The sequence below is a fragment of the Pelecanus crispus genome, chromosome 7 (genome assembly GCF_030463565.1).
Source record: "Pelecanus crispus isolate bPelCri1 chromosome 7, bPelCri1.pri, whole genome shotgun sequence".
Taxonomy (NCBI): Eukaryota; Metazoa; Chordata; class Aves; order Pelecaniformes; family Pelecanidae; genus Pelecanus; species Pelecanus crispus.
The window spans coordinates 2,633,635-2,653,065 of record NC_134649.1 but is presented as its reverse complement, the minus strand read 5'-3'; the positions used below and the strand labels follow the sequence as shown (position 1 = coordinate 2,653,065).

General features: G+C 50.5%; 1 protein-coding gene across 1 annotated transcript in view; it reads left to right on the top strand.

Annotated features, from left to right (window-relative positions):
- SMAD6 (SMAD family member 6) overlaps positions 1 to 17,072 on the top strand; it is a 44,842-nt gene extending 27,770 nt beyond the window's left edge. The window contains 1 exon segment of the mRNA XM_075714258.1: positions 16,466 to 17,072. Coding sequence (XP_075570373.1) covers positions 16,466 to 17,007 — 542 coding nt within the window. The 3' untranslated portion in view covers positions 17,008 to 17,072.
- The last annotated feature ends 2,359 nt before the right edge of the window (positions 17,073 to 19,431 follow it).

Here is a 19,431-nt window from a genome sequence, read left to right as displayed (position 1 = left end):
CATGCGGGGGAATAATCACCTCTGAGAAGTGCATCTCTCCAAACAGCACCCACGAGAGCGGCTGCGGTGGATGGTTGGCGCTGGTTTGGTTGCAGTCATCTGTACCGGTGAGGGATGCCAAAGTCGGCTGCAACAAATTAGGCTTTGTTTGAAACCTGCCACATGGCATTTGAAAAAAAAAATCATTTAATTCTTGAAATAGATGCGTATTAGTGGATGATTTCGGACTTATATTTGCCTGTATGACATTAGATTTGGTGCCGCATTTCTAAGAAAACTCAGGACTTCTCTCCTTAATGCTGTCCACTACGCAGTAACCGTAAATAGATTTTTTTTAAAAACAGTGACACTGGAGTTAGACTTGTTGCAATGACTCGTTGCACATAACCACGCTCCATTTTGGGGTGAATGAAGGGGATCAGCTTAGTAATTCTTTCCGTAAGATTGTGACCTTAGGGCCCCTTGGGTCCAGCATTAGCATTGGAAATGTCCCTGTTTGTGTTCTTAAAACCGTCTAAGCGTGCACCGCTGCGATAGCCTGCCGTGCTCTGATGGGGAGATTTATGCTTCCTAAGTACATTGTAAAATTTTATAAAGTAGCTTAAATATTTACACAATAAGCATTTAAGGAAACAGTTATGTCTCTAAAGGAGCTGCTGATCCTTTAGGTCCATCAGACCGTGGATGCGGGGTTCTTTTTAACTGTCTGACCTCCAGGAATTTCTTTTTTTCACCTAACTGTTTTTAAGCAGGCAAACAAATGGAAACTCATACACAGGAACCTATAAATAATGTTAATGACCTGGCTTGTATCCTCAAAAGCCAGGAAATTTAGGAACATGACGGCGAGCTGGCCCTTTAGCTCACCGAAGGGTGGGAAGCGTAGCTGGGGGGAGGAGGTGGCAAGGACAGCACGAGCCCTGGGGGTGGCACGTGTGTGTCCCCGAACAGGGAGGCAGGATGGCCACGGCCACCCAGCCCTGGCAGGAGGCACCTTGCTGGAGGTGCAGCAATTGCACGTGCAAGATCTCGTCTCCGTGCGGGGTTTGATTTATGCCTTGCAGCCCGGGGGGCTCCTGTTGCGAGCTTTGGGGGTTCAGGTGGTGCTGGCATCGTGGTTTGAGGGTGGCTGGTTTGACACGGGTGCTCTTTCTGACATGCGGGGTGTCCGAGACACAGGCAGTCGTTGCACGGTGGTTTTTTGGGAAGCATGAGCATCTCCAGCACTTTCACCCTGCCCTTGCAATTACCCTGATTATCCAGTCCTGCACCCCTACAGCATCCCCCTCGCTGCCGGGCGCTGAGACGACTCGCGCCACGCGGCTGGATGTGACTTGGGGTGAGCTTTGGCAGCAGGCAGGGCTTTGCCTGCTCTGCCTTGCGCTTGCCCCAGGACATGCACCTTTCTTCTGCTCCCAATTTCAATTTTGCAACACTCTAGCGATGCCGTATCTTCAGCGTGCCTACGAGGTGCCCGTGCAGCTTTTATTTCTTGCTTCTTCTGGCATGACTGCCTGTCGTTCAGCCTCAGGAACTGCTGAATTCTGCAGTAAGACCATGGCTTTGCAGCCGCTGGTGGCAACAAGCCGCACAGCCTTTGCCTTCATGGGCGTGTTAAGGAAGATGCGAGGGTCCGGCCAGGGGTCCTTCACGTGGTCTGCATCGAGGAGAGCAGCCCAGACCCCTCGGGTTGGCCGTTCCCTTTCGTTTAGTGCCGGCGCAGGATGGGCGTCCCCTGGGGTGGCAATAGGTGAGAACCTCGCTGAGCTGGCTCCCACGGGGTGGGTGCCTGCCTGCTCTCCTCCCCGTTGGCACCCGCCACCCCTTTCTTTGCGCTTCCTGAGATGCACGGGTTGGCTTGGGGTTGGTTTTTTTTTTTGGTTGGTTTTTTTTTTTTGTCCTCCTGCTTGCATGGCAAACGGATGTTTAGATCAGAAAGGAAATAGGATCGCTGTTTTCTCGGCTCCGCATGCAGCAAACAGCCCTTCAAAATAACTCGGGTGGCGTAAGTGCCAGGAAAAATAGCAAAGCCAAAACGTTGTAAGCAAATAATCGGTCTTTCTGTTAAAGGTCTCCTCTTCAGCTCTGAGTTTGCATATCAGACCAGTTGTTTTTAGGTTTCGTTTTGAGGTTTTGCAATTATTTTCAAAGCAAGCAGATTCGGTATGTGCTGGACGAGAGATTTTACTGATCCTGGAATGCTGCTTCCAGGTGATTTCCCTGGGACAGCAGAGCTTTTGGGTGGGGGGATTGTAATTACTGTAATTCAGGAGCTAAGATTTGGACCCCAAGTGCGCAGTGCTGGGTGTTAACCCTGGAGGGGGTGGCCCCAGGGGACAGTGGGGAGCCCACCCAGCCGGGCCCCTGCGGGGACAGCTCCTGCGGAGGCTTTTGGCCGGTGCTGTGGGAAGAGCACGGCCTCCCCGTGCAGCCCAGCCCACCTGAGTCACCCCGAGCAGGAAAGGTGCTCGGCAGGTTTGGAAAACTGGCTGGAAGGGCAGGCGATGCCCTGCCTGCTCCCTGCCTGCCCCAGGCGGTGCCGGGAGGGGCCACACCTGACGCCCCGGGGCTGGCGTTGCACCCGGAGTTTGTGCGCATGGCGCCACGGCCGCCCTAAAACGCCGATCCCAAAGGAAACCCCAAAAGCATCTCCCTGCGGGTGAGCACCACCGTCCTGCTCGGTAGCGGGACACGTGCTATCCCTTTAGGGATTTCTTTGGGATATCCGAGCCAGGAGCCAAATTGCTGCCGTCCCACCCTCCCTGCGGCACCCAGACCCGATGGGCACCCGCGCAGGACCACGCTGCCCGCACGGGACGGCGTAGGTGCCGCCAGCCCTTCCCCAGGCACCGGTCCCTGGCTGGCTCCTGGTCTTGTGCAGAGGAGCAGGATGTATTTAAAATAAGGAAAGTGATGAAGTGTCGCCCGGACTGAGCTCTTTCCCAGCCCCGCAGCCATCTAATCCCAGGTTTCGGCTGCTCGGCCTCCAAGCGAAGGGCTCGCTCGCTGCTGGCTCGGCCCCATGGGCTGCAGACCCACGGGGGTGCACCCGAGCCCGCTCGGCTCCGAGGGCTCCACAGACATTGTCACCCGTCACCCCCCCACCGCCGCACAGGCATCCGGCTGCTCCCGTGGTGGAAAATCCTGGATTTTGCAGGTTTGGTGGATTCGACAGAGGATGCAGGGCCGGGAGCGGGTTCCACTCCCTCTTCATCTCCCTGGGGAAGAGCTCGTTAGCGTAATGACTGCAGACACTGTGGTGCGCTGAGGGGGGCAACAGGGGCAACAGGTACTTTTTTTTTAGACTTTATTTTATTTTTTCGTTTGGAAATGCAGCCTCTCACAGTCATGCTGTCACAGTTAAAATAAGGTTTAAATTACAGGGCTGGCTGTGGCTTTTTCCCTTTCTTTCAGAATTTTTGCCAACTTGCAATTTACTTAATGAAATCCTGCTATTTCGTTTAACAGGGATATTTTTTGCAGATGTTGATTTAACCCAGCTTTATAAAATATGTGAACTGTGCAGTTTCTTTCCTATTTTTAACAATTTAAGGATTCTAGTGCAGGAACTTGACAGAGTTGATAACGTCGATAGCGTTGATTTGTTCGTACCGTACAAATACCGGGGTTGAACGATGAGGCTTCCGTATCATCCGCATCCCCATCAGAAGTACTCAGAAATGTTGCAATAATGAGCAAAAGTTGTCCAAAGTGGGAACTGTGTTGCTCATTGGAGCTTTGTGAATGTATTTCTGCAAAATATCTGAACCTGATTTTGCACTCAGTTATTCTTCAGGTTTCTTGCAGGGGGGTTCTTTGCATCCATGTGGATATTTTATATATATATATGTGACCTCTAGGAGAGTGGAGAAGAGAAATGAGTCTCTTTTAGGCTGCTGGCGGGCTCCCTTTTTAATGTATAATACCAGGCGTATTTCCCCCCAATATGCCTTGCTTTATTTTTTAAAATCAATTTCCCTTGAGGGGAGGGGAGGAATTTGACGTTTCTCTTTCAGCGCTCGGCTGTGTTCGGGGTGTGCAGTCTTGAACTCGTTAGCTATAACGAAGCGTTCACATGCTCCGTTAATCTCCCTGTCCTTGATTTACAAAGAGTCCGACCTGCTGTCCTTCCCATTTTCCTCTCGATGGGGAAGTCGTTTACTTTGGTACTTAATTTGCAGAGTTTATAACTGCAGCCTGTGCATTCCCCTCCCAAAACGTCTCGTGGAGGAGTTGCAACCACGAACCCTGCATAGGCCAGTCCTGAAAAGGTTATTTTTAGCTCTAAATTTCAACTGCCCTGTAAGAAGGATGAGAGCTTGTCCAAGAAAGGTGGGAGGGTTTTTAATCTGAACAAAGACTCTTCCTGAGCTCTGCTCGTACACCCCAAAATTATTTTAGCTGGGTTATACTGAATAAGCGTTGCTGGAAAAAAGGAGACCCGGAGCTAATGCTGGCAGCGTTTCTGCCGCGCGTCTCTGGCTGTGTCCGTGCTATAACTCATTAATCCTTTTCTCTTTCAACATCCTGAGCGAAGCTGGAGTATCGGGGTGTCTGGGATTCATATTAGTGCAGCAGGACAGGATGTATCCCATGGAGTTGTGTGTGTATTTTGGTATTTTCCTATTTTTTTTCCCCCTTTTCTATAAGAAACTGTGGTTTTTAGAAATGAAAACAAGTCCTTCTTGGCCAGGGAGGGTAATTAGCATGAGTCACCTCCACTCTCCATGTGCAAATACAGGGTTAGGAATTTTGTCATCTGGGAGATTATTGTGAAGATGCTTTCGGGGACTTTTGGAGGCCACACGTCGCTGCCTCGCTGGGCCGCAGCGATGCTTGTGGATGTTGTGGAGTTCATGCAAATACATCGGTTTTCATCCCTCATCCCCTGCTTAGCCCTTGCACAAATTTTCTTGCTCTTTATCTGAACATAAATAGACTTACAGCGCCATTCCAGGGAGTATAAAAACAACCCGAGGTATGTTTTTGGTCTGTGGGGGTGATCTTAGCCCAGGCTAGCAGAAATGCATGCGCTGTGCCGCATCTGCTCCTCTGGGTTGCTGATTTGGGGATCTGACAGGAAAAGGGCCAGGAGACCCCTCCCGGTGCATCCACCATGGCACGCAAACGCCACAAGGATTATTATCCACCATGTTCACGGCGGTGTAGGTCCTGCAAAGCAGAAACTGCTGGCACAGCATCCCCCGCTGCTTCGACTGTGAATGTGCAGGACCAACTATGGGGCTTAAATCCTGAGATGTTTAACTCACTGTTTAGTCTTTGCTTTAAGTGGGAGTAAGAGCCCATGGATGCTGGCCACGAGCAGTTGTCAGTGGAGCAAGCTGCTCGCTTGGAGTAAGGGCTGGAATAGACCCAGAAAATGTTTACACATAAATACATGAACTAGCTATTGGAAAATCTGGCGTGTGTGGGTGCACACGCATGCACGCATCCCTCTGCACGTCCCTCCCGGCCCGGCTGCGGCCGTGCAGACGTGCGCGCGTCTGCGTGAGCCGGGGGACAGGAGCCGTCCCCGTGCTCCCCACCAGCGCTGCGGGGCCGGGGACTGCCTCTGCCTCGCCGGCCGCCCGCCGCTGGGCTCTTCGCACGGCTCTTCATGCCGCATATTGACTCCATCCCCGTTGCTTTTAATTCCTCTCCAACAGATAGGAGCCCCAGGACCTCCCCGTACAGGTTTATCCTTGTAGCGTGACCATATTGGCTTGTGCACCGAGGGGATTGTTTCCTTGCAAAGGCCACGCTGGCACCCAAAATCCTCTAATTCCCTGTAAAACTTGGGCAAATCCACCACGAGAGAGGACTTGAAGCAACCGCAGGCGGCGTGACGTGCGGTGGTGACCGCGGAGCCGTGGCTCCCGGTCTTGCAGGGCTTGCTCAGACAGCGAGTCTCGGGGAGAGCTTTATCGGGAGAAGGATCTTGGGCTTTGGCCAGGGAGAACAAAGCCTGAATTTCCATTTCGCTCGCAACCCCTGTCTGCTTCCCATATACGTGGGGGCACTGATACAGTGCTGGGAGCCTTTTTTGAGGATGCTGGGGGAGAATGGTCAGGCGAGGGGAGGCATCAGCCAGAGCCCTTTTTGGGGAGCAGAGGATGGGCTGGGATGGGGCACCCGCAACCGGTACCAGCGGGGGTTTGGGATGAAAGCCCAAGATTTTTGCTCCCCCAGAGATCCCAGGCTGGGGTCTGGCGGCGGCCGGGGGCCGGACTCTGCACCCAGCTGGCCATGGAGGAGCAAAGCAGCTCATGCCTAGCCCATATGGAGAAAAACACTCGATGGGCTCCTGCTCGTGGCCCCCGGGAGCCTCCCCAGCCCAGCACTCCTCCGTCGCAGCTTGTTTTCCAGGTCGGTGATAGTTTTCTAAAGCTTTCGCAGTCCTTGATATTTGCGGTGGTATTGGCATGGAGCCGACAGACATCTGTCTCCAGCGCCTCGGTCTTCTCTCGAGGATGCTGCTTGTGGCTGCGCGGCGTCCTCGCTTCAGAGAAATCAGGGTGGCCTTGGGTTTTTTCAGCCCGCTTGCTGCTTCTCACGTCGTCTGCCTCTGCTCCGAACCCCCGTGGCTGGTTCTCAGTCGTAAATTCGATAGAGGTGCGATAGCAGGGTGAGGCTGGCTTTGTTCTCGCTCTGGAGGGAATGGCTCGGGCTGGAGCGCAATTGCAGGCTCTCAAAATATATCCGACGGTGACGTTTTACTTGGTTTTGCTTTGATTTTCCACCCAGGGAAGCATCTCCGCTCATTTTCTGGTTAGTAAAAATAGGAGAGCGTGGCAAAGCTGCTACAGTCGCAGCCTGCTTCGTTTCCCATGTCCTGTGCAAGCTCTTAAGCCCAACGTTTTCAGCTTTGCTGGCATTTTTGGGGAGCAGGTTTTGCACGACCAGCCTGGGACATCTGAAGGAAGCCTCGGGCAGGGGAACCACTAAGCATTCACCTTCTGGAAATGCCAAATTTTGGGCGGGAGCTGAGCTATAATTCGGGGTTGGGGCTGTGCTGAGCGCGCTGTGAGTAGGTGATGGCGTGCTGCCTGGCTGTGGCCTTTGCAGGACAGCCCTCTTTGTTCAGAGGAGCTCAGTGCCCTCATATTATCTACCAACGGGAGAAGAAAAGGGTTTTTTTTTTTTTTTTTTTTTAAAAAAAAATCTGTTGCTTTTCTCTGGAGAAGGTGTTCCGCAGTGGCCGGGGGGACATGTGTCCTGTGCTGGGTTAGCGGTCCTGCTGCCGGGGATGCTGCGATGCTCTGGGCGAGCGTGGCAGCGCAGGGGGAGGGGAGGCTCGAGCATCTTCAGAGGCACCTCTGCAGCCGCCTCAGCAGCCTCCTCGCCAAGTCAGCGTCCCAAAACACCTCCGTCACCTCAGTGTCTCCTCCACCCCGGCAGAAACCCCTTCATTTAATGCCAGCGTGAACCAGGCAGGGCTTTGGTTCAGCTGCAGCCTGAGCCTCGCACCTCTGGACCATCACCGTCCAGAAAAGCAATTCCCAGGCTCAGCCGGGAGCCGAGTCCGGCACCCGACGTGCTCTGCCCGAGAGGCATGATGGAGGCGGAAAGTGGTGTTATTCCTGTTTCTCTTCAGAGAGGACCTACTAATTAAGTTTCTGGTTTTAAAATGCTTCGAAGCGCTCGGCTGAAACTCCTCTACGAGCGAAAACTATTATTATTTATTTATACCATTTTCCAGAGCGTCTCCTCCACTGCGGGATGCTCTGGTTTGCCGCAGCTCTGGTCAGTGAGCAGATTATTTCCCTCCCCGAGGGCATCCGTCGGGATGTCTCAGAGCACCCAAAATCGCTCTGCAAAGGCAAAAAACGGCTTCGGAAGGGAGAAGAGCTCAGGAGGTCCCGCGGGATTTAGCCGGCCCGACTTCTGCCCACCAGCCCAGCCCAAGTCGGATGCGGTTGGCATAGCCGGGATTGCAGCAGGCGGCCCCCGGATTAATTAATAGCGAGGGCTGGCGTGGCGCCAGGCAGGAGCGGCGCGGGGAAAGGCGCGCTGGACGTTGCGGCGGCGGCTAAAAGGGAAATCTGCCGTCGGGTGATTTATGGGGTGATTTCTCCCGGATTCTCGGCGTTTTTCAGGCTCTGGGAATAAAAAAAAAAAAGGGGGGGGGGGATTGCGTACACAGTTGTTTGGAGGAGCTGAAAACGTGCGAGTTCTCAACCTAAAAATGAAAAAAGGGGATTTTTCCCCCCCTCCTTTCTTTTTTTTTTGTCCCAGTATCTCCTCCCCTCGCAGTCCAGCCCTGCAGAGAGCATCTGGGGAATGAGGCTTCTCCTGCCCTCGGCGTGCAGTCGGTGCCTTGCCCAGCTGGCAGCGGGAGGCAGAGAAAAAAGCCAACCCCAACTAGATGATGCCGGGAAGATTGTCAGCAAACCTTCTGATTTTACAGAAGATCAGCTAGTGGAGACCTTCCCCTCGGCCTGTCCCCCGTGTCTTTCACCAGCTCGTTTCTCTCCCCGTTTTTTCGGCTGGTTGGGGCGCAGGGTGGGGGCACCCACGGCCGGGCAGCAGGGATGCTGCGGGTGCTCAGGGAGGTGCTGAGCATGACCCCGGGATTTTGCCGGGCTTGGACTCACCCAGGGCTGGTTTCCAACAGCGGAGAAGTCTCAGCCAAATTCTGGTTGATGACAGGTCTGGTGCTTTCGTAATTGGCAGCCAACGCAGGTGATTACGTTTTGGGCTCCTTTTGAAGATGTATTTACATTGTTGTGTTAACTTTTACATGCCAGGTATAAAGCAGTTACATGCACAGCCCAGGAACTTAAAAGCGATGAATGTGCCTGCGCAAGTTGTGAGCAAGGGAAGCTGAGATTATGTGGAGACCGTTCGACTTTAAAAAAAAAAAAAAATTACCTAAATCTCTGAAAACATTGGCCTATAGAAGTAACGCATAAAAATGTCAGTGAAAAATACCTGAGTTGGGCTTTTCCAGTTTTCTTACTTTCTAGGACTTTTCACCCTTGGCTGAAAAGACCTTTGTAAACCATGCAGGGGAGCTGGGAAAAAAACTCATAAAATACCTTAAAATCATGTTCTGGACTGCGTATTTAATGGCCAGAGAAGGTACATTAGAAACAAACTCCTTGAACTTAGCTTGAAAATAAGCTAAGTGATGATGGCTTACAAATTTCCGGGCAGAACTAAACATGGCATGTGTTTTTCTTTGAAGGATATAAAAAAATTAGCGTGAGCTGATGATTTTGCAGAGTGGTTTCTTTTATGCAGAGAAAATTGTTTTCATCCTAATTCTTGGCATTGGCTCCTGTCCTGTGTTGCTTTTGTTTCTTGGGCTGCCATGGAAATGTCCCCCTTTCCCCCCCAGGCCTCTCCACGCGCCTCTTCCACCGGCTCTGTTGCCCGTCAGACCCTTTTTGGAACTAATTTAATTAATTAACCCAGTGCAAGCGTTCTTCTGAGTTAATCATCTACTGGGTTAACGAATTAAATTGGCTCATGGAAGGGGGGCTGGGGAGCACCAGAGCTCTGCTCCAAGGTAAAGGCTGGAGGTGAAGGAGGAGGAGGAGGAGATGATGGAGGAGGAAGGTGCCCCCTCCGTGGTGGGTACGGTGGCAGCGAGCGCTCTTTTTGGCTGTCTGCAGGGCTTTCTTTGGTGTTGGTTTTTGCTGGATGAGTGAGCGTCGCTGGTCTCAGCACAACAGCCACGTCCAACATGAGGAACATGCCAGGAACCATGCTGGGGTTGGAGGAGTTGGGACCCTTTTGCGCCACAGCAAGGGTGATGACACCAGATGAATTGTGATATGAAATCACACTCTTCTTTTATAATTGCGGCATGAGCTGGGCTGAATCTTTACATCTCTGTCAGCAGAGCAAACCAGCAGCCTGGAGAGAGTTTGATGCTCTGGAGCACGGGGAAGGTCTAGACTGCTGTCCCTATGGACATCGGCTGGGGACCTGGTGACGGTTTTTCAGGGCCTCTATGAATCAGGGAGCAAGTTTGGCTTGGTCAAAGCTGGGACATTAAAGGATCCTCAGTTGATCCTGGGCCCTCAGGAAAAGGTCCAGGAAGAAGACTGTGGCTGTCCAACCTCCTGCTTGCACCCATCTGTCTTCTCCTGGCATGAGCCTGTTGTCCTTCCATAACACACAGCTTCTTGCTTCAGTGGAGAAACCAAGAAATTATTAGAAAAACGGACTAAACTGTCCTTGTCGGGGCTTTACCTGACTTTTGCTGGGAGACAGCATGGAGAACCTCCGGCTGGCTCCGCTCCTCTGGTGTCCCCAAGGCCACCGCAGCCCGGCAGCCCAGGTCCTGCCCAGCCTCCTGCGTTCGTTTGCTGGTGGGCTTGGGAAGTTGCCGTAAATATCTATGGCGGAGCCAGCGCCGGAGCACTCCCGTGCGCTGACAAAGCGGCTGCTGGCCAGGATGCGGCTCACCGATGGCTGCAGCTCCTCCAAGGATGGCAAGGTGCCTTCGAAGTCCCACCCCACCGCTCCCAGTGAGGATGGGCAGAGAGATGGTGGCCGGTTTGCGGCTCTGTGTCGCCGGGGCATCTGTGTGGGGGAGCCCCGTGCTGGGGGCAACGCTCGGCTTCTCCCCAGCCCGGAGGGGCAGGGTCTCGTGCCAGGGGTGGTTGCAGCGCGGGGGCTCACGGGGGGCCGCAGTGATGCATTCCAGCTGAAACTTGTAAGGCAGAGGTATTTTAAGTATATTGGCTTAACAAAAATAGTTGTGAGCTTTGCTGGGGCAGATTGACAATTAATTTTTTTTTTTTTCCCCCTAGGGACATTAAAAAAAATCCATTTCTGCTGTGTTTTAACCCCTTCCTTACCCTGGGGCTTGTTTCTAAGAGTATTAATGGGGGATTATTTTAACTGATAGCTCCCCGGTGAACAGTTAAAAGATTTTTGGGAAATGTGCATGTTCTTTGTGCCGGGCTTTTTATCTGTACCTTGTTCACAGTGACCCACGTATGGCTGTAACCATCCTGCTTCCACGCTCCTGCATGTTGGGTAGTGTAAGCATGTGTCTGTGCTACGGCAGAGGGGAGAAAAAAGACTGACAATATATCTTATAGAGTTTAAAGGGTAAAACTGAAGACCTTTGCCATTGCGAAAGGATGTAACTGAGCTTCATGGCCAGAGGAGTATTAGGCGGACTTGAGATGCAGGAGTACGGGAGGGTGGGACATGAAAATGGGGTGTGGGCCGAGTCGTGGGGACACTTTTGAATATCCCGCTTCATCTCTTCGGGTGCCCAGCTGTGCATTCGAGTCCCTGTCACGTTTGGAGCATGCAGTGATTTTTTTCTTTACATGCATGGTCTTCCCTGTGGGCGCCTCTTAAATGTGTTTTGAAAAACCCATGAGCGTGGTTTGGGGTTAGGTGAGGAAGGGGGTAGAGGGGCTGGCATCACCCGTTCCTCACAGAGGGGGCTCTGCTTGGAAAAACAACGTGGCGCCACTTGCGACTGTTTCCTTAGGAGTCCGTGCAAAAATGGGAATATTCCTGAACGCACTGCAGCAAACTTCCCGTCTCACCCCCGTTTCCTTGCGCAGCAAGATCTTACTTGCAGCCGTATATCGTGGGGGTGTTTGACCTGCTGAGAAGAGGTTTGGTGGCTTCGGAAGAGCCGAAGCATGAATCGGAGATACTTTAATCGTGTGTTTTGTGATCTGCCCATGTTTTCCATCCTGCTTTTAAGTGCAACATCAAGCAGTGGGACTGTGCAGCATTTTGGTTGGGAAAAAAGCATCTTTCTTTTTTCTTTTAATGCACTGCTTTGAACTTCACTGGCATAAAGCACTGTCAAATCATAAATAATCTAAAACCTCAAGTTATTTTCTTTACCTCCACACTCTGCGGGGAGCGAAAGCAGCAGTGCTGCTAACGCCATGAGGATTTACAGTATTTGCTCTTTGCATTTATTCCTGTACCCGTATTCCTGCTGCCTGAGCTGTGCAAGACTTTTCCTGTTAAGTTCTGGTTTTGATTCTCCGTCTTGCTTCCTATCTTGTTTTTTTTATCTTAAATTGTTTGAATTTCCTTTTGGATGTGACTGCTGCGAGGCATTGCTGCAGCGGAGGAAACAGCGACTGGGAGAAACACGAGTAAACAAGAGACAGAGTTTCAGCCCGTCCATCTGATCGATAAAGGTGGCTTTGATGGAGGAGATAGCCCTGACGCCAGCCTAAATGTAGCTGTTAGAAGTTGTAGCTGCCTACAATGATAGTTGTTAAAAATGCGGCGTATACCATCGAGGGAGGCACTGCAGGACTAAAATATTTTTCTTTTTTCAAAAAGAAAGCTAACAAGCCTGCCTCTGTTCCAGCAGAAAGGGGAAAAAAAAAAAAAGAGGGGAAAAAAAATGGATTTTCTTGTCTGTGCATAAAGGGCAGCATGGAAAAAGAGGAGGAAAAAATGGAATATTTATTTAAAAAGCAGAGGACATGCTTTTCTGCCGGCCGCCCCTGCTGTCTGCCGAGTGGTAGTGGCTAATAGCTGGAGGCGAAACTAATACTTGGCAGGGGATAAGACACAGCGCAGGCCCCCTTGTATTAGGGGCTTGCTAAAGTGCTTGCTTTATGTCAGGGCTGCGAGATGAGTTCATCTTTTCAGGATTTGGTTGAGTGCGCTGGGAGATAAAAGAAGGCAGAGGAGCCCACCGCGGCTCGGGGGAGGCGGCCGGCAAGGGCGGCGATGGATGGGGCTGGGGGAGAAGAGGGACCCTGCCGAAAGCTTTCCGGAGGCAGAGGCTTTTCAGATGAGCCTTTTAACTGTCTCCTTTTGGGGTGTTTTATTTGCCTGCGGGCCACGGGCAGGTTGCTTTTGCAGCTGGTGCATGGCTTTTAAAGCCTTTCTTCACCCCCGGCCAGGAAAAGTGGGGCGGAAAGGAAACTTTTGGCTGCTTGATGTGCAGTTACCTAAACCTCACGTCCTCGCCCGTTTGAAGGAGCACAGGACATCTCCAGGAGTGCTTTGAGCTGGCAGAGCTGTCACTGCCGGGCAGGAGCCGTGACAGGGTGACAGAGATGAGAAGCACATTGGCAGGGGGGGATCTCGCCCCCCGAGATGCGTGCATGCATGGGCGGGCTGAAGCTCATGCCATAAACTGCATGGAAGTGATTTTGGTAAGGCTATTTCAGATGCATGAAAGCAGGAGGCGTAATAAAAAAAAAACCTTCCCCTGTTTTCAGCATATGTGTGGATTGATGATTTTGCCAAAATATTTGCCGGTTCCTGGAAAGCAGAGATGGCACCAGGAATGGTGGCACCTACAGCGAGATGTTCTTGTAGAATAGACGCTGGTTTCCTCCTGCTTTGCTTTCCCCCACTAGGTATGTTAATTTGCAATAAACCATGGGAAACACCTATTTAAATGTTTATTGCTCACTATTCCCCTAATTAATTCAACGGTAGGGGAAACTTGAGTTTTGAAGTTGTCCCATTCTTAGTCTGTAAGGGAAATTCAGGGGCTGAGTGGTAGTTTCTAAAAAAATGTAATAACAAAACCAACTTAGCTAATGGGCATGCAGGGCTTTGTGGAGGTTGGGAGGTTAAACAGATGCAGAGCTCGGTAATTGCTACCAGCCTCCGGGCCCGGCAGATGAAAAGCTCTGAGCTTGTCTGTAGCCCCCCCCAGCATCACTCGAGTGGGACAACAGCAAAATTTAGCATTTGAGAAGAGTTTTGGAAAGGCACTGTGGGCGTCTCAACTGTATGATGTCCCAGGGGAAAGATGACTGGAATCTGGACGCTGTGGAAGATGTACCTGCAGATGAAGCTCAGTTGTTCAGTACCATTTCTTTCTGCTGTCCTGCCTTTTTCATCATTTATGAACTACATCTTGTTTCACCTCTTAAAAGAAAACATGGAATTATTTGCTGTAGTGTATTTTAAAGAGCAAAGTATGCTGACAGTCTGCACAGTGGTAGACCAAGGGATGTTATCAGAGAAGGTCAAACGATTTTCATCTGTGCCAAGTTGTTGATTTCAGGGGTTTGTACAGATGTAGCTAAGGATGGTCTTGTTTCAGTAACATTCAGTTAGATAAGACTGTTTGGGTCAGATTTGTGTTAATGCCATAAACTTGGTTAACATCATTTTTGCAACTGCTGCAGAAATACCGCAAAGAGGTTCTGAAACTTTTTATCACCAGTTTCATCAAAGTTTCTGTTCTTGGTGGAGGCCTTAGTGCATCATATTGGCACTGGGCAGCTGGGAGGGGTTTCTAACACAGCACTGCATTTGAATCTTCTCTTCCTTCCCTAAAACTTCATGTTCGCATAGCTGGTACTTCGCAAGGCATCATGAGATACTTCAGGAAGAGTCAAGTCCAGTTGTCAGTATTTAATGATGTGCTTGGGTACCATGTATCTATCATGTACTTGCCGATGAAGTCATTACCCTTTCGGAGCAAGTTGGGTTGTTCGTTTAACTCGTCGTGTCCTGGTGATCCAGACGCAGGAGGGTCATTTGAGATGGCAAAGGAAGTACAGTTATTGGCCAAAGAGTAAGAATGGGAAAAACCCTTTGTTTTTGCTGATTTTTGTCATTAGCAGAGTGCAGCATTAGGATGAACTTATAACAGAGTGACTTGTGAGTGGTTTCCACTGAGGATGGCTCAGAAGCACAGAGACACAAAGACCCACTGGTGCCACTGGGACGTGGGGAAGCGTCCCACCCCACCACAAGGGCTGTGGCTGGGGGACAGGACCTGGTCCTTGGGGAAAGAAACCCAAGTTTGCCTCACCCAGCTCCGGGATGCTGCCATTGCTCTGACCAAGGGTCTTCAGCCATTTTCCTGCTGTGCAAAGCCACTAACTCTGAATTTAAGGGGCGCATCTCGCCCAGTTGTGTTCAGCAGTGCTTTTCCCATGCCTTTCGGAGGCCCAGGACATCACCTCCAGTATTAGGGACACGAAGCTGTTGGCTCACTCCTCACTATGGAGGATTGCCGTAAATGCAGGGAAATGGTGTTTGTTTTCCCAGTGGGTTTGAAGTGTGTGATTGCTGCAGGGTTTCCTTCCCAGTTAAATGCGCATCAAACTGAAAAGGGACTGTTGGCGGCCATGCTGGGTTCTAAAAATAATTTAAACAGACGATGGGGGAGGAAGGGGCCAATCTGACCTTTTCGGGGTGGTTTAGACCTGTGACGGGTGAAGGGGTCGGTGCAAGACGATGAGCATTGCCCCCGGCAAAGGGCATCCTGCCGGCCTCGCTGCATCCCTGCTTGCCCAATTACCCCCCTTTCCCCCATCTCCCTCCCCTTAAATTTATATAGTTACAACTCAAATTAAACTCTAACAGAGCCGCTTAATTCAAAGATTGTTAATGGGGAGGAGAGCCCGTTCCCCTCCGGGGTAATTTGAACCTGAAAAGAAACGGGGCTGTAGGGCTGCGCTTGAAATCCGGTGCGTCAATAGGGTCTCTGAAGCAAAATAATGGCATCACCCCGTGTGCGAGTTAATCGGACATGATGGCACGAAGGCAGAGGGGTCAGCAGGCTGCGGGCGCGTGATATATTGTCAGGGAGCTTAATGCCGGGCATGGAGCAGGGCTGGCTTGAAGCAGAGCTCCTTGCTTGAAATCCCAGGGTGGTTTTCTGTTAACCGGTGTGGTAGGAGCAGGAATGATGTTCAGCAAGAGGTTAATTCACCCTCTTTGGGGCTCTTATGGCTGAGAGCTCCCATCTTCCTTCTGGAGGCATCGTAAATTTAGGAGGCATCATAAATAAATTAAACAGATTTCTGGCAGTCTGCATCCCTCCTGTCTTCCTTGAATGTAATTCCTAGAAAGAGGAGACATTTCTCATTGTTCTGGAGAGAGTTCCAGTGGCTTTGTACGAGGACATGTATAGTTCATAGCAACTACTCCCCCTTGGCATGAAATGCCTCCTCAGATTTCATGTTCCCCGTGGGAACATCAGCATCGCTGTCAAAGAATATTACATAGCAGAGATAACTGTCGGGTCAGTAATCCAAGCACTTCATGGACATCCCCTGTGTTTCAGCCCGACACAAGTTGGCCTTTGAAAATGGGGGTACACCACCACAGCAATGCTGGAGGAGCCTGGGGACCCGCCAGGCTCAGGGGTGGCTGAGTTGCAGTGGTACGGTATCCGTGCCGGCTCTCGGTGGTAGAAGCGCACGTATCTTGAGTACAGAGGGTTCTGGCTGCTGGACGCAGGATTGAACATTAAGTTAAAGAGAGAAAGAGCCGTTGAGCTCCATGGGAGCTGGTGGGTGGCCCGTTGGGTCACCAGCCTTTCATTGAGCCTTCCTTCTTGGTGGTATTTGACATAGTTGAAGATGGGCGTTGGGTTGGAGATGGGCTTTGGGTTGAACACAAGTTTGGGTTGAACACAAGTTCAGTTCCCACATGAGCAAAGCTGGTGGGTGGGAAGAGCCTTTTGCTTACCCTCCATACCTGTTTTTTCCCAGGCGGTCACAGCAAACCCTGACTCTTCCTCTGCTTTCCCCCACAGATGCCAGTACGTCGCCTGATGCCGTGAAGAGGAGCCATTGGTGCAACGTGGCCTATTGGGAGCACCGGACACGCGTTGGCCGCCTCTACACAGTGTACGAACAGTCTGTCAGTATATTTTATGACCTACCTCAAGGAAACGGCTTCTGCCTCGGACAGCTAAACCTGGAAAACAGGAGCGAGACTGTGAGAAGGACTCGAAGTAAAATCGGCTACGGGATTTTACTTAGCAAAGAACCGGACGGTGTGTGGGCTTACAACCGCAGCGAGCATCCCATCTTCGTCAACTCCCCGACACTGGACATCCCCAACTGTAGGACTTTGATAGTGCGCAAGGTGATGCCGGGCTATTCCATCAAGGTGTTTGACTACGAGAAGTCCTGCCTCTTGCAGCACACGGCCGATCTGGATTACACGGACGGGCCCTACGACCCGAACAGCGTGCGGATTAGCTTCGCCAAAGGCTGGGGGCCATGTTACTCGAGACAGTTTATCACGTCGTGTCCTTGTTGGCTGGAGATTTTACTCAGTAACAATCGATAACGGTCAGCCTCTGACGAAAGGAAAAAAAAAAAAAAAAAAGACACAGACTATCCCAAATATCATCTACCTAGATTTAATATAAAGTTTTATATATTATATGAAAATATATATTATACTTGTAATTATGGAGTCATTTTTACAATGTAATTATTTATGTATGGTGCAATGTGTATATGGACAAAAAACAGAAAATGCACTTTGGCTTATATAATTCTTTCAATACAGATTTTTTTAAAAAAGAAAAATTATACAGCAAAAATAGGAGAAAGCCCTAATTTTGATGTATGGTTTTTTGAAATATTATTAATACCCAGACAAAAAGCTAATACCAGTCACTCATTGATAATAAAGTATTCGCATTATAGGGGGGGGGTTTAATTGTCTTTTTTGTTTTTCCCCTCCCCCTGACTGAAGTCCGCAGCAGTGTCTGCTCGGGCACTCTGCAGTCGGGGGGTTTCCAGAGGGGTGACCGCTGTCTGCCGTCTCAGCCAGGACCCTTAGAAAAACAATAAATGAGTTGCTGGAAGGTTGCCCTTATCTCCAAGAGGAGGGTAAATGAAGACAGTTTGAGAGCCAGGGAGCAAACGGAAAAGGTGAGAGGAAAACCTCCCGTAGCTGTTCTTGCTCAGGGCTCTGTGATCTCTCTGGTAACACAAAACACGATGGGGACGTCGTGAAGAAGAGCGTGCATGTTCGGTTTTGTGCAAATCAATGGTTATCAGTGCAAATCAATGGGTACCAGTTTTGGTGGGAAGAGCAGAACAGAGAGTGGCCCTAAAAAACAGCCCAGTAGGACCAGTTTGCATTATCAGCCTTGCACGGGGGTTGTCTGGGAGTCCCGTATCTCCCAGAGGTGTTTGATGGTTGAGAAACAAACGGTGGTTTTGGACAGCTCATGGTTGGGTGGATCCTCAGTTGGAGACACTGTAGCGTGGCCTGAATTTCAGGAACCTCTCCAGTAACTTGAAATAAGGCGGAGGTGAGTTGGATGAGTTGTGTGCAGATTTGTCCTGTAGATCTCCCAGTCTGTCGTCCAGGCAATAAACTGATACAGAATTGTTTGGGAAGAACGTGTTTGCTCTGAGGAGCAGTTGCAGCCAGAAGTCCTGGTCAAATGAGTTTGTCTCGGCTCATTTATTCTCTGGAAATCCTGGATAAAATCAGGCACTCCGCTGACTTCTGCGTGAGCTTCATTGCTGTCAGCGCTGTAGCACCCATGCACTTGCATGGGCAGGTTGGACGTTGTCTGGCTTCGCTTCATTAGTAAAGTTATTTGTTGCCAGTGACTAGTGTTGCCAAGGCTTAGAGTTGTATTGCAACTCCCTGTACATTTGATTTTCATAAAGTCCTGGCCTCTGGAGTCCAGTGGCTGACAGAAACACCTCAGCTTTCAGTGTTACAGAGGATGTTTCTGTAGCTCTCATATTTGCAGAGAAAACCATGCGATGAGACCTCCTCAATGGCTCAAAACTCAGAATGTAAAATAGGACAACAACTTACTATTAAAAAGCCCTCCTGATGCACGTCAGGGTCATACATTTTGGCAACCGGACTTGGTGTTCCTACAGCAGTTGTGAGCGAAGATGGGGAAAGTGGGGACCACGTCCCGCTACGGAAGGGAATGGCATCCCGCCAGGGAAGCGCACAGACCCGGGGTGGACGTCGGGGAGAGACGTGAGCAGGGAATGTCGCAATGACGTTTCCGCAGTCATTTTTCAAATTATAACCGTACTTGATCTTTAATTGGGACCACATTGGTTGAGTTCATGCAGCATCAGTATTAATACTTGACATCATGAATTTTTGTTTGTGTTACAGCCATTGTTGTCAGGGAACGGTGTCAAAACATGTCACTATCGTTTAAAGCCAGCTTTCAAGAGCTTTGCAGGGGTTTTTTTATCCCCTTTGGCTTAAATTTGGTGTGTCCTGCCATACCACCTACATCACTCACTGTATCACTTTCACGCAGCCGGTCAAGAGGCCGTTTTTATGTTTGTTTTTTTAAAGAGATTTTTGTTAATACTGTCCTCATTTTAACTGGGAAGAACCAGCCAAAAGCTGAGTTGCTTCTCCCTGTTTCCTTCTGTCTCCTCCTCTTGCCCGACATTTCCCACCACCACCCAGGCGGCTTTGCATTCACATCCCGAGCCGGCTGCTGCCTTCCTCCCTGTCCTCTTCCTCCTTGCCTGCACACAGGGATGCAGCAATGCCATCATTTCCCACTCTGTACTGGCTTCTTCTGTAGTTTGGACCAAATAGCACCAAGGATGGGCATTGTTCTTTGCTTTTATACCACCCATGAAAGACCACATCCCAGCGCCCACGGAAGCTGTCATTCACGTGCCGTTGATTTTCCCTAACTTAACTCTCTGTATTTGCAGTGCGGCCAGGCTGGGCGGGCAGCTTTCAGCTCCGTGCTGGGTT